The 16529-nt window shown below is 32.5% G+C and overlaps 1 protein-coding gene across 2 annotated transcripts; it reads left to right on the top strand.

Moving 5' to 3' along the window:
* Positions 1–505: 505 nt before the first annotated feature.
* Positions 506–16358, top strand: LOC138183237 (phospholipase B1, membrane-associated). 2 transcript variants are annotated; one of them, XM_069119909.1, is made up of 10 exons: positions 506–791; positions 896–1036; positions 3131–3460; positions 6547–6656; positions 7836–8040; positions 8780–8956; positions 9421–9580; positions 12424–12583; positions 13673–13824; positions 15839–16358. In XM_069119909.1, the coding sequence occupies exons 3-10, from the start codon at positions 3359–3361 to the stop codon at positions 16015–16017; spliced, it is 1245 nt and encodes a 414-aa protein (XP_068976010.1). In that variant the 5' UTR covers positions 506–791; positions 896–1036; positions 3131–3358; the 3' UTR covers positions 16018–16358. The 2 variants fall into 2 exon arrangements, with proteins under 2 accessions (XP_068976010.1, XP_068976017.1); XM_069119916.1 differs by lacking the exon at positions 15839–16358 and adding an exon at positions 13894–14115.
* Positions 16359–16529: the final 171 nt, after the last annotated feature.

Raw genomic sequence — 16529 nt, 5'->3', positions numbered from 1 at the left:
GTGAATTGTTACAAATTACTACTTTAAATGTTGTAAATTAATAGTTTAAATGTTACAAATTAATAGTAAATTGCTACAAATTAATAGTTTAAATGTTGTAAATTCATATTGTAAATGTTGTAAATTAATAGTTTAAATATTATAAATGGTTAGTTTAAATGTAAATAAATGGATCAAATGTTACAAATTAGAAGTTTAAATGTTGAAAATTAATAGTTTAAATGTTGTAAATTAATAATTTAAACGTTATAAATGGATGGTTTAAATGTTATAAATTAATAGTTTAAAAATTATAAATTGATAGTTTAAAAAGTTATAAATTAATAGTAAATTGATACGCAATGGTGACACGATTCGAGAGACGTACGTCAAAAACGGGTATGCATTTTTGCCAGTCAAATTGATACGCGTTGTCGATACGACACGAGGATACGCGATAAATGGATACATAGCTCTCGTACTCACGTACGATTACTACCGTGTAAGAATACAAAAGAACGCAGGTGTTTCGCTTAGTTGAAAAGTAGAGGGGTTACCGACGACGAATATACGTAGTACATATGTACGTTTCTTCCACTGACTTCGTTCATGTCGTATACGATCTCTTGCTTGTAGTGGAAATAACGAAGATTATTTTTTCCCTCTATATTTTTGTGATATATTCTTTGCAATTTTTTAATGCAGGCAACATTATAATTCGTATAAAGAAAATTAAAAACAGTGAGAAAGTGCGCGATTAAAATTCAGTGAAGAAGAAGTGAAAATGATCAATCATTGCGTTAAAACCGATGGTATTATATATATATATTATTATTATTATTATTATTATTATTATTATTGTAGTAGTACAGTATAGTATAGTATTATAATTAAAAGAACATTGATGTGAAAACAGTGTAAAGAAGCTTAAGGAATCACGAATGAATTTCTCTTGAAAGCTCGGGTGTAAATTAAAATGAAGCAACGTCGGGCCTAGTTTTGGTTGAAACGACTGCAAGATATTGATACACGGAGAAGTTACATTTTTCATTGATGTGTAAGTCACCGTTTGTAGAATTTATGTACGCTAGTTTAGGTACGGGTGTGGAATGTTTTCTTATCGGGATTTGCACGGTTTGTCCTATTTTAACTTTTCCTATAAAGTAATATGTATACTAAAAATAACATTTATCGACAGTAATGGCTTTACAATCTTAAATTTAGTACATACATAAATTCTTTTCTCATAATATTTCAACAAATAATACAAAATTGTTTTATAAAAGCGATATTTAACTTTAAATTCATATCTCTTACAAGTAAATCTTACTTCCGGCTTTAAAGTATTATTGCTTATGTTGTATATACATATTAGTTCTTTTTTTAAATGAAAAACATGAACTTTATATACATATTATGAATATCATACATATACATATACGTACGTATGTATGTATATAATTGAATCGAATAAATTTGAAATTGAGAATTTCTATCGTTAAGAAGTAACGTTTATGCAAAAACTAAAAGGAAACTAAAAAGGAAACATATTAAACTGCATTAGATAATATGCTAATGCATTATGATACAATTATGATAAGCAAGAAAATTGGAATTTACCATGGACCTACACAAATGTATCTTTTTTGTCATTTGTTTTTTAAATATAAACTTTGTAGTTTCTCCATGTAAATACTTCATTTTTAATCTTTCATTAGGACAGAGCATAATGTTTTATAAAATTAATAATCAGGAACTCGGAATCTAGTAATCGTTTAATTATTTTGTCTCGAATGTCCACTAATGTCGTGTTTGAGTGTGCATTCATCAAAATATTACAAATATTAATGCCCATTTTAGACACTATTTATAACTACTGTACACTTTTTTCACAATAACATCACTGTGCAACAAGATTACTTTAAAAATATCGCGTATGTGATAAATCATGGACGTGTCGAATTTTTATATCGTATTCATCTCGTTCATTTATGCGAAAAAACATTTCGAGCAATTATTGCTGATACAACGGTACAAGGTGACAGAATAAAGGTTTGTAACTTTTAGATTAGATAGCACTCGCCGAATGATGCCAAAAGATCCTAACAAAGATGGATGGAAAAAGTTAATATTTCCAAACATATAAACAATTTTTTCCTTCGATTAAGGCGACTGATTGTCTCGCTTCGTGACATATCGTGCCATATGGAAACAACGGATTATCTTATCCATTCTTGTTAAAAAATTATCCGATAAAATTCCATAGAGATCAGGTTGTCGAAAGAACTTTCGACTGAATTTATAATTTGATACAGTAATTTGAAAAAGTACTTGACTTTAAGCTTGTATAAGTGGTAGCAGTTTAAGAAAGCATTTATAGTTAGTTTACTGTAGCAGCTACTTCAGTATTTGATATAGAAGTTAATAGTTTTTCACCAAATTACCAATAAGGTTTTAGCAACTAAGTATACTTTAAGATGCGACAGCGAATGTGTAAAATGACCAAGTTCTATATATTTATCCATAAAAACAAACAACACTTCGTACTCGTACGGTATCGTAAAGCATGTTAAATGTTGGCAAAAAACGTCGTCTTCTATAATTCTCGTTATATCTTTATATACGTTATGTAATATCGTTTGAATGTTTGCTGTTCTATTCCATTATTCGAGGGTCAGCGCGATTCATCGAATTTCACGATTGTTCGTTTAGGAATAGTTCAGGAATAATAGAAAGTTTTACGCGTCACGCATGCCAAACTGTTATTAGCTCCGTTTAATCAACTCGCAAATTCGATTAATAAACAATTTATAAGACACGAAATTTTATGTAGATTGTTTGTTATTTGCAAAGTTTAACAAAAGAAAAGTTAACAAGCACGAAAGGTTTGCATAATTTGATTAATTTTCAGTTTGATAGTTTAAGTACTTTGATCTTAGTTTGATTCTTGCACGATAATTTATTAACTAATAATGTTAGTGAATCGATAAACTACAAATTATAGATTATAAGTATCAATTTTATTTTACTTTGCTTTTTTTGTCAAGAAGGATAATCAGATGGCTTGGAACTTGTAAAATTTCATTTCGTTGAAATACTTTCCCTCATCTGTTGTATATAAAATTCCAGCATATAATAATGCAATTTGCAGTTTTCTTCGAAGACCGTATGTCACGCGAAATAACCAGGACATGCTTGAAGGAAGCTCGAGTTCAAGGTTTCGGCAACGGTAACGACATCGATACGAAGAAAGAAGAGAAAGTTTCATTCGTTGAAATAAATCTCTCGAGCTACTATAAACCTTGAAACCTTAAAAGGAAAGCATTGAAAAGATAGCACGAAATTTTTAACAAATCCTTTGATTCTCGTGCGCTGCATCATGAGAATGGAAACCAAGTATCCGCCGTTGATCTTAATACTATTGCCAGCAGTCGCGGGTTCTTTCGTGAACCTGTTGCGAAACATGCTTCAATCAGGAAGGGTAAGTCCTTTGGCTAAGGCCCACTAAACCACTTGAATAATCCTCCTCCTACAAAATTAATTTTTTTAAATTAATTTTAATTACAAAATTTTAGAAATATCGTGTCTTTACGGGTTTTTTTTTTTTTGTAATTAATAAACATCAATTACGCTCTCACATTATAAATGATGGGATACCCGGGTCCTCTTGCGCTTTATCAGCTGTTCATGATAATGGTATATTAATAACGAATGACAAGTTATAGGTTATAAATTTTAATTGCTCAATTTTTGGACTTGATATCGAATAGAACAATCAGCTGGTAATTTATAAACTTGACTCGTACAACTTGTCTATTTCATTATCAAATTTGTTACTGTTATGTAAAAGAATTAATTGGCACTGGGAACTGACTGAAAGGCGTCGATCAATTAATATTTAGATAGCAATATGTAATGATTGGACTTCGAATGCCTAACGCCATAGGTGGTAGTCATATTTCCGATAGGAACATATTTTTGGATATTACATGCATTCGGTACATTTATACGCTTCTAAATAGTCTCCAAATTTCCAATAAATGCACAAAAGTGCAGAAATTTACAGACTACACATAATTTTAAAAAATATACACATGCATTTTTTCTTTTTTCCTTCTTTTTTTTTTTTTTGTTTATACAAATATTGTAGATCGTAGATACTTGGAAAGTTGAAATAGATTTCGAATTGTAGCAGTATAATGAAATAAATATAGATGATAATTAGATCGAACCAATACAATCTTTTGTGCAATACAATATTTACTTTCACAAACCAAAATTACAATTAATTACAATTATTTACTTCCGCAAACTATTTTTCTCCTCGCAACCACATTCAGCAGCTACTATACTAACAATAAGTCCACTCGCTCCATAGATTCGTGTCACGTTCATTCGTCTAATCCATTGATCGATCAATGTTCGGTTAATACAAATAGTATTATTTATTCTATAAAATATCGGTTGACTTAACTGAATGATATCAACTTGATTATCAACCATGTTACTGCCGAATTTTGATAGGTTTCATTGTTTCCGGACCAGAATGTTGCATGTTAGCGCGACATTGCAACCTATGTACATGTTACGTTAAACCGGAAGAACGACTAGACAACCAAAGAAACGAAAGAGTGCTTTGCATGCCGAGTAATTTAGTGAAAGGCCAGTACTTTTCTTTGAAAGAACAAACTAGACCGGATTCCCCGTGTTTGTTCGGTCTCATGTTCAGTCAGTCCATTTTCATGCACGGGCACGGGCGTCCGTAAATTATTTGCGACCTGTATTTAAGCCACGATGCGATAGAATGCAAATGAAGGAAAGCAACCGCCGCGACGTGCATTGTATTTTATATGTGGTAAACCCGTTGCCACTAAAATGACGGTTGGTATAGGATGAAATTCTATCGAAACTGATGGTGCCATGTTTACATCGAACATGATACCGCAAATGCTGGCAAAATGGTACGCATCGGAACTTTTATGCCTCGCTGAAGTACTCGCGCTAGAATAAGAACGAAAATAAAAAATTCGCTAACCGTAAGTAGTAGTGTGACAAACGCGCGCACGTAAATTTCTTCTTTGCTATTAATTGAAAATTTTCTATCTTCTATAAGATGCTCGTTGGAAATAAATTATCGGTATACGTATACGGTAGAGTCATTCGAGATGTTGTTAATTTAAATCAGAAACATTTAGGTAATTACATATTTGAAATGATATAGAATGAAAATCTCGCGAAGGAAACGTGATAAGTACAGTTTTCTTTTATTTCTGCATTTTAAAATGTGTCTTTAAAATTAAACGGGAGTATTTGAATACGACGTAGGTGGAAACGAAAACAAACTTGTCAGGTCCAAGGATGTAAGTCTTCTAACAATAACTATGATGATTTGACCAAGTTTTATGAACGTTCAAGATATAATTATTAAGACAAGCAATATTTTAAAGAGGATGAAACTGCCAAACCAAGTATATATCGAATATATCGAACCCTTGAGAACAGTTGTTTCTCCTGTCAAAAAATAAGAAATATGATTTATTATGTTTTTCGTCTGTAATCTCCAAATAGTCACTTTTATCACTAGCAACAGAGGCATTATCTTTCCTTGATCGTTCATTATTTTCTATTCGTTTTCTATTCATTCTATAGATTCTATCTGTTATATTCTCGGTCGGTTTTCAATTCGTTTTATAGATTATAAAGGGTAAAGTAATTCGAGGAGGTATTCGCTTTTATTCTTTAAAAATAAAATAAGATGCATGTTATTTTCCGTTATACTGCTATACGTATCTCTCGCGTTATCGTTATAGGGAAACCTAATATGTAACATAATATGTATACGTAATATGTAACGGGTAACTAACTCTAACTTTATTTGATCAATTATAATTTAATTCACAACTACTACTAGGCACAAGCAAATTCACATGTTGGATCGATCATTAAACCATATGAATTTCTGGCTGTGCCCAGGTCTAATAATGAATTGTAATTAATTGCGATTAATTATATAAAATATTATAGCGAAAGAAAACTTGTAAATTTAATAGAGAAAAATGTTATATATATTTATATGTATAAATAGGTGTTCGGTGACAGGTGTCAGGAAATATAGCCAAAAAGAAACAGGCCAAAATACCCCTGCACGCGAGCAGACCTTCTATCCGACGAACGAAAGTAAGACAGCTTAAGCAACGGGGTGCATAGGGATCGTCAAATTGAACGATACAATGTGGGCAGTTCGTGTAAGGAGGTTTGCTCGCACACTCAAGATATTTCAGCTAATGTTTAATTATTAATAACTACAAAAACAAAGCCGAGGATGTAATTTTTTTTTACTCTTGACATTCGTCTTATTTCGACTGCAAGAATCACTCCTTAAATTTCCTGACACCTGTCACCGGATATGCTGTATAACGAATGTATATTATACATACGTGTATGTGTAATGCATAAGTATAGACACATTTTATTGAAAGTAATTACATTCAAATAATAAGGAAAAGTACAGATAGATGTTCTGGACATAGAATAAATAATTAAATATAAAAAAGATTATCTTCTTAGGATGATGTCGACAAAAATGGAATTGTGTATCCTGTGATATATGGTGGCGTAAGAAGTCAACCTCGTGTTCCTGATCATGTGCCATTTCCGTGTAATGTACAATTTGGGAGGTATGTTCGATCAACACCTTTTTAATTAAGATCCTTCACCGAAACATGCCTTATCATAGTACAGCATAACGCACTATATACTATAATATAATATAATGTTAATGTAGCATCTTATCGCATCAGTGCTATCACAATTATTATGGATCGCTTATTTATATGTATGTATAATGTATAATCACGTACATATGTATGTGTAATATACGTCATTAATTAAAGAAAGAAGAGAAACAAAAAATATTAAAAGCAAAAGTATATAAAAGCAATTAAAGTTTACTAGTATATTTCTTCAGTTTCGTTACTTACTATCGTATCAAGTATTGTAATAGTAAGTAAGAATTAATTCGAGAATTAATTAATCAATGGAAATCAATGATATACGAGTTTGTATTTTATTTAAATTACAACGATATTTAAATATAGTTCCTATTTCGAAATCTTTAGATTTTTACCTTTATTTATTTACTTATTTATTTAACAATCTATTTATCTCCTATAATTTTCAAAACAGAAGGCCAAAACTTTGAAAAATTTGCTACGAAAATTTGTTTCGTTAGTAAAAAATAATTTTTAATAGATAAATTTCGATAAATCTTTAGTAAAACACATCAAATAATGTTGCAATAAATGAAGTCCAATGAGTTCGTAATACAAAAATATTTTCTTAATCCTCAACAGCTTAGGTATCAGTCTGGTTTATCATTATTTAAATAATATCGGTACATAGTTTTTGCCCCGAAGTAAACAACTAGTTCCTGACTCGAAATAAGCAACTATCTGTTTCCTCTTCTTTATTTGAAGTCGCCGAGAGAAAGTGAGATATCCGAGAACGAGTAAGAGGTCCGTAAAAGCGAGGGACCACAAATTTTTACGATCGAGTAAACAGAAACGTCGTTTAAAATAGAAGACTGCCCGGCCGATCACTTTATGATTTGCCGCTATCTCGACACTCTGGAGACTTCGTTTTTCTTTCTCTCTTGCCTGCCTGACTCGTAATAAACAGCTGGTCAATGACGAGCGTGTTACTTATTTCGAGGCAAGACTATAATATTTAAGTATATAAGATATTTTGTTGCGACTTACAAATGCACATAGTACATAGTATGTATAGTAATCGTTATGCGTAACAATAGTAGCAATAATTTTCAATTATCCTTCTTATTCCCTATTCTTTTACCTTAGATCATTATCGCCCCCAGACAGTGTGCATCGTTTACGACCTGGTGATATAGATGTAGTCGGTGGACTGGGCGATTCGTTGGTCGCAGGAAGCGGAGCTCTAGAAGAGTTTGCGGTAGGAACATTTATAGAAGCACGTGGAGTTAGCTGGTGTGTGGGTGGTCAAGGTGATTGGAGACGATTCTTAACCGTTCCTAATTTGCTAAAGGTATTAAACACATTAAATTTACGTTCTCCTTGAATCCAATTTAGCAAATGGAAGGGAAACGCAATGTACGCGTGTTTTTCACGATGCATGCTCACGCATTGTTATTGTTGTACAGTAGACATTTATTCTGATTTAAAGATAATGAAACTCTGATATAATTATTGGTATAGATATTGTTTCGAATACCTTAGGAATATATTTATGTTTCGATCTTTGGCTGCTTTTATAAACTCACTTTTCAAGAAAAATTTTCTTCTTAGTGCGTATGAATTTAATAAAGATATCTATGATTCTCTGTATCCTTACTACACTGTGGTATTATCGTAATTTCAATGAATAGTACGGTAGCATTAATAAATATCATTAACACATGGTTAGAATTTATATTAGAAATTAAATATCTAATGAATGTACCGATCGTCGGCACATTGCGGTGCATGGCGTTGCCCGACGCTTGATCGCGCCCTATTTATACGTGAACGATTTACGAATCTTCGGGAATTTTCTGGATTCTGGATTATTCCAAAGTATTCCAAATACTAATAATTCCAGGCTCTGGCGCAACACCGCACCGCGGAAACGGTCCGCTCCCTTTGCGCCGCGACCCTCTTCTCATTGTCGATATCGTGGCGGGTCGACTAATGTGTCGAGAAACTGCTATTTGCAAAAATTCCTTACAAAATCGACAATTACTATGTACTGTATCATTGCATATAATTGTTCTGTATTATTGTATTAGGTGTTCAATCCCAATTTAATAGGATATTCAACGGGCACAGGTGAATTTATCTCAACGAAGGCGAAACTAAATATAGCCTTTCCTGTCGCTGCTACGGAAGATGCGCTACAACAAGCTCGGATTCTTGTTCAGAGGATCAAAAGGGATCGAAGAATAAACATAAAGAAGCAGTGGAAGGTATGTGAAATATTACATAATATTCACGTGACAGGTAGTAGTAAAAGAACCTAATCCAAAGCTTTACCTCTTAATAATTTAATGAAACATGACGAAAAATTCCAAATGAACGATTTAAAAATTAATTATTTTTGCGTTTCTGGTGTCAACTAAAAAAGAAAAAAAAAAAGAAAAAAGACATACGTACATACTTTCAACATTTTATAGAAAATAAATATTAATCAATTGGGTGAGCTATTACTACAATTAAGATGCGAAATTTATAGTGCTATACTTGACAACTTGCATGAATCAATCGCATTCTTAAAAGGTTAACACATAACCTTGAATAGACGAAAGTATATCAGATATTTTGCAGTGCTTACTACAGTGATAAGTAGGAAATATATGTATGCAGAACGAAATAAACTTTACTTGATACGTTTGCTTTTAAAATAACAAGTTTGAATATTTCTGTGTTATAGCTGATTACAATCTTCTTCGGCGCAAACGATATTTGCTCTGCGGAATGTTTCAATCGTGTACAATTTTCACCTCTTCGCTACGCTCTTCATCTGCGAAGGACGTTGGACTTCTTGAAAATTGTTCTACCTCGTACATTAGTCAATCTTGTGCCAGTCATAGGTAATGTTTACAATAATTCTGAAAAAGAATGGTTTGAACGTTTCAAATGGAATCTTCGTCTAATATAATTTATTACAAGGATCAGGATACAACACAACTATAAAAATGGTGAATATATAAATAGGGAATGTCATAAAATCACATTAATTTAATTCAAAATTATAATTTGAAATAAATATTCTACATTATATATAAATATTATATATAAATATTCTAAAGTATAAGGAAATTTTTAAATCCTATATTATTAAAAAAATGATAAAAATAGAGCTTTTATAATACGTACAATTGCTTGAACTTACGAGCCCTTTCGTCATGAAATAGCAGCGTTTTAAGGTGACCTTGTAAAGAGAAGTCCCTCTCGATGCAACGATCTCTACAACAACCTCTAATAAATTATTGTACAATCTTTTTTAAACGATTTATAGCACTTTAAACGAAAAGTGTGCCGCTAACATTAGAACATCCCAAGGTATACCACGAAGAAGTTGCACGTTGCACGGTCGATCTTGTGTCTCATGTGTCCTTAAAACGAATTGCTAAAAAAGAATTGTTCAAATCACGTAGAGTCGCTTGAATTCGTAAAATTTGGAAAGAGCAAAAGCGACTTGAATTTCCCATGCTGTTTTGCAACAATCTTCAAAAAAGTGAAGTTCAAGAACGTGAGAGTACAGATTTCACCATTTAGCCTTGAAAATGAAATAAACTATACGATCTCTTCGTTTTCATAAAGTTACATCAGTTCAAATACATATCGACAATTTTTTTTATCAAAATTCAGTGATTCTTTAATTTTATGACGTAGTGCATAATGTGTGAAGTGTGAAGTGAATCGGATAATATTTGTGCAAGTGAAACATCAATGAAGGAAAGATGAGTTTCATCGAAACGTCCATACACGGTTGAAGGTGGATTTATGTATATGTATATTATTTGTTCCGATACGAGACACAACACGGTACGATTACAGCAAGGAATAAGCAATAAGACACAGCAAGAGGCGACACTCCGAGCAGTACCTTTGATGCTACTCGACGATGCCTTGTCCCTTTATTAAATTGGTTGTGGCTATACGTTCAGCTAAGCGGGATTTTGCTGCAAGCTACCGATCATTATCGAAGTTTGCCGTATGGAAATTTAAATTATATGTCTATCTAGAAGTGGTTTCGTTATCAAGATGTCACCTCTTGCTGTTCCCTACTTCTTGCTTTCATAGCTTGTACATATGTAAATATGTGCTGTACAATCTTCACACAGCAGGTATGTAACCAACGTCACCAGATACATTATCAACTTTTATCAACTTTTGCGGATGATATTGCTATAAATAGCAAAAAATGAAAACGAAAAAAAGTTTTACAACAAACATTACGCATACTTCAAATTTCGTTTAAAAAGTGTAATATTAAAATCAAAGAAAACAAATAAATCCAAACACATCACATTTGCATTGAAGAAACAATCAACTCCTGCTATATTGCTAAACGATAAAATTATATCACAAACGAACATGGTAAAATACTTGGATATGTATTCAGGTAGACGACTAACTTGTCGAAAATTCTCGAAAATCGAAATCATTTCAATCTAGCATTGCCACATGCTCCGCCGAGAAATAAAAACAGCGAGTAAAAGAAAGCCACCCATACAATCTAGCAGTTGGATTATGCAATACATCTATTTTAAGAGAACTGCACACAAAGAACCTGAACCATCTAAATATGCACTGGTAATCGTTAATCAGACATGTGTATACTATCAACAGCTACTTGCTTGTAAATTGAAGATTTGAAGGTACGGACCACTAGGAAAATAGCTATATACTATTATTTCCAACACGATAAATCAAATCACCGGATGTTTTCCTTTTTTTTTTTTTTTTTTTTTTGCGAGAAAATTGTAAACTGTAACTAAGAGAATAAGCAAAATTGCAAAGGTATGCCTAACAGGGTCATAAAAATACTCGAAAGGTTAAAGATCGAGCGGGCAAACGGTAAGTTTTTGTACCGGGACTGTAAACATTGATAGTCATCGGTTAATAAGCGATAATCAGCGCGCTTATTTGTTCTTTGTGAATTCATGATTACATTTTACCTTACCCTTATTCTAAAGTGGACTATTATAAACAGTCAGCGTATGACTTGCGTAGACAAATCTCAAATGGTCACTTAACGTTAGCTTAACGTAGCACAACATAGCTTGGCTTGGTGTATATTGAAGATGGCTGTTCATATTGTATACTAATTATTTATCAAGTACATACATACATACAGCAAATATCTCGTAACTTCTCGTATTTCATCACGGTATCATTAAAATTTTAATATGTTTTATATAACACACATGATGTACGTATAAAGATTTCTACAGTAAGTATTCAAATACTTCCGCGTGTCACCAAGTATATATATATATATATATATATATATATATATATATTAGATCTTTTTATGGTATACTGGATAAATGTCATGCGGTCCCTCTTAGTCCGCTAAGTCTAAGAAAGAGCATCAATCCGTTCCTCCTCTAGACAAAATCTCTATTCTTTGGCAATGCGACATCGGATCGCTTGCCATCCGCAAACTCATCACATACATCCTCTAAACAGTCATATTCATATCGACACTTCATTGCTCGGCGACATCGAGCAGCCAGTTATCCACTTTCTGAACATTCACTCAAGATTCATTCTGCCAAGATCCTTACTCAGGCCCAGTCATAAATAGCGGCGGGCTATCTGCCGTAATATCATTAAGAAAATGCGTTGTCGCTAACATGTATGTACATATCTCGTATAGATGTCGTTTTAAATATTTCACTAATTAAAATACTTTAACTTATAGATGTTACAGTTTCTATTAGGTTACCACAAAGTACCATGTGCCATATATTACATCCACTTTACTGTGCTTGCATGCACAGAGGTAATCGACCGGACATTGCGGCTTCGAAAATGTCGCATCTTTATCAGCAAGCCGTCGAAGCTTTAATATATTCAGGAAGGTACGCTTGTAATTGAGCAATCAGTAAATATTTCTTATAACTGCTTATAATGATAGAATTAATAGGAAACTTGCATAGCATATGAAACTTTGTTTAAGAATATTTGAAATATTATTCATTTACCTTATCATGGAAGATGGATTGGTCGGGGAGGAGAGATTGTTTGGCCCGCGAGTTCGCTAGATCTTAAATCACTGTTAGACTTTCAGATCTGTGAGGAATAGTGAAAGCGATTGTGCATCGTACGAGAGTCAATTTGCGGCAAGAACTAATAGAAAGGATTAACGGTACATTCATTGAATTAAAGCAAGATAAACATAAAATCCGGAAAGTGATAAACTCAATCTCCCTACGAGATATCAAGCTTGCATTCGAAAATGAGAACAGTATTTTGAAATGAAAACACAAATTAACGTTTTTCTAATATAATAAACCGCGGTAGTAAGGCGTTTACGTTTAATAAAACAGAAACAACTTGGCGCTGTGCTGCCCACGTGGATTTATTATTAAGCACAAAGCCCATTTCAAGCCTATTTCAAACCTAGCAAACTTCGCAAAGAAATAGTAGCTACCGACATTGTCCACCTAATGGTGGCCAATGGCAATTTTGCTCAGATTACAGCGGGCCATGTTCGCTATTCAACTATTTCTTCGGATTTTGCTGGACAGCGCAACGACAATGTAGAGGTAGTGCAGCAGCAGCGTAGCTCTGTGGCGTGAAATGCTGACATTGCCCGGGCAAAATCGACTTTGTTTGTATACACGTACTTTACGAACTTTATCCGTAACACGCATAACCGAATGTATTTATATAAAGACTCCAGTATAAAATTTAGCGAAGACAATTATTTGTAATATTATTCAAATAATTTTAGAATTAATATTTGAATAAAGTATTCGAATGAATATATAATAAACAAATGATAATGAATTACTAGAATAAATAAAAAGAATAATTTTCATCGAATAACGAATAATTAAATTATACGACTGATAGAATATTCGAGTTTACGAATTTATTCGGATAATTATCTCAGATAAATATTTATTGGAAACAATTCGAATAATGCCCAACTTTTTTTATTTTAGATACGACACGTCTCCGAATTTTACGGTGGTATTGCAACCGTTCATTAAATTATTTAATGCTCCGAACGCAAACCCAAAGGGAGCACCACCGATTGACCCTAGTCTGGTGACGTACGATTGCTTTCACTTCAGTCAAAAGGGACATGCATTAGGTAGGAATATAGATAACAAATAATACAATTACGAACATTTATAATGAAATAAAATTTCTATTTTAATAGACTCACGGTAAGTTGTTCAAAGTTTCCGGCCTTAATCTAGTTTTGTAATATAGTGTCAGATAACGAGATTTCCAAAGTAACGTCCTACTTCGTAAATACGTTACAATATCGCTCAAAAGTTTCTGATTGTTGTTTATTTCATAAGAAAGGGAAACTTGGACCTAAGGGTTATTCATCAAAAATATATATCATAATAATCATTGATTCACAATTATTTGAAACTTTTTTCTCTATCTATCTATCTAATCTATTAAAATCGGACAATGAACAAACTATACTTATTATGTCTCTCTTCTATATCTATATAATAAATTCTACAAATATTTAATTCTATTCTATAATAAAATCTAGTATATGCTAAGTGAATAAGCGCCCTTTGGTATAGGTTTTGTATTATTTGTAACTGGAATTTATTTTCATTTACAAATGTTTGATTAAAGATTTGCAAAAATTCAATACCATAAATGAATTTAATTATGGGTTATGTAGTGACAATAAACGCTCGTACATTGTAACCATTCAACGTTCAGCTATCTGTATCTCAATTTTATGCCGAAAAAGTAATTGAATAAATTACATCTTGGAAGCCTACACGGCGATTGTGTTGTGTTCTCTGCACTTTACGTCATTCATCCTAAACGAAAGTACAAATCGGTTAACAACGACCATACCAAAGTCAAGTACTAGTCAGTCTTTTTATAAGATAAGTTAATCAGAAGTCATGGATGGTCTGACAACGAGGCAGCGCATCTGGTGTCTGTTTCTCGCTTGCTGTACATGTATATGTAACATGAAGTTGGTCATGATTTTGCAACAATCTCATCCACGCAATTAATTGTAAATCGGATAATGTACATAAAAAGATTGTTAATTTAAACGCAATAAATGATATAAAGTAAATGGTTATAGGGGGGGGGGGGAATGCTCCGATACAGCTTTCTTTGTATTACTATTAGTAATATGTAAACAATTATTAAAAGTTTACGTAATAAACGTAAAAAAAATTAATTTACGAAAAATTCGATATCTCTAATATAAAGTAGAAATGTTTGGCAAGAAATATTCCTTTTATTCTATATACAGCATCAATCTTTTTATATATATGTATATATGGCAGCGATAGAGACTTATCGTTAACATAAATTTTAAGCTTATATAGCAAGCTTTCCTTTGCATTTTTTACGTTTGGATGTTTTACACGGGATTAAAAGCAATTATGAAATCGTAATCGGTCTTGGTTCATGAAACAGTCATGAGAACCGAAAGAATATTATAATTGTTGTGGACATAACAACGGTCGTAATAACTGTTATTTTTCTTATATCTATAATACATATTATATTCTTGTATCAGTTTAGTTTAGGTTCTTATTGGTAGTGCTCTTATCGATTTTGGGAAAATATTGATGCACGTTATATTTCCGTGCAGATGCGCATCCATCCAAAGCATCCGTGGAATATCCTATTTAGTTAGACTGGTTACATAGATTTCGAGTTAGAGTTAAGTCATCGTATTCGGCTACGCCACAATTCTAGATTCACTGTAGCGGTAATGACAGTTGTTTGTATGTAAATATCTCTGGGAAACCAGAGCCGAACGGCGTTCGCATCAGTTACATGTATAGCAAAAGATTGTTCAGAATCATGCTCCGACTGATTAAATCGACACTTGAATACCTTCTTTTAACATTATCAAGGTATTCGATGCATTTTCTCATTTTTGCATGATATTATGTTGTATTATATTACATTATTTGTAAACTATACAAAAATATACAATGATACATTTGAATCGTCACAAACATTTTAATAAAAATCAATCGAGGACTTGACAGAAATTTAATTCAATAACAGCTTCATTTCATAACGCGTGCAATTGTTCTACGATTACGGATATTCCAGTGTTTTAATAATGCGAGTGACATTTGTTCGCCGTTTGGTTTTAGGGGCGAATTTACTGTGGAACAACATGCTGGAACCAGTCGGAAATAAAACCGAGCATGGGCTACCAGAAATATTTGAAAGGCTTTTGTGTCCGAACGAGAGAGCGCCGTACATTTTCACGAATGTAAATTCGAGATATTTTCGAATGACAGGACGCCAGGATGGGACCATACCCAGATAACAAACGGAGTAACACTGACAGCGACGTTTTCTCTTGTGATAATTACTGATACGTATCTCAATGAAAAATCCACCGTGTCGATTTTCACGTTTACATGCACGCAGATACTCGTAAATAGACGTGCAAAGTGAAAAAGATGAAAAGCATGATACTTTAGCACCCTGATTATTACCTAAACTAATTAACTATAATACAAACGGATAATCCATTTGGACAGCTAAAGAGTGAAATTATGAGATAATTTATATTTATACAAATTATGTTTTTTACCTTCATTTACATTGACAGATAAAGGAAAGTTTAAGAAATAGACGGAACGAAAAATCACTGTAATTTTACAAAATGGAATGATGTTGAATCACAACAATGAATAATGTAATTAACCGTACTGAAAATAAATTTGAAATGTTATGGTTATGACAAAAACGTTAACTTGGACAATATTGTTTGATATCGAATTACTTTAACATATAAAAAACATGGAACAAAATTACACCAAATTTACAAAATCT

This window comes from Bombus flavifrons, chromosome 1, assembly GCF_040668555.2.
Source record: "Bombus flavifrons isolate JBK064 chromosome 1, iyBomFlav1_principal, whole genome shotgun sequence".
NCBI lineage: Eukaryota > Metazoa > Arthropoda > Insecta > Hymenoptera > Apidae > Bombus > Bombus flavifrons.
The sequence above is the reverse complement of the archived record's forward strand: the minus strand, read 5'-3'. Positions and strand labels throughout refer to the sequence as shown.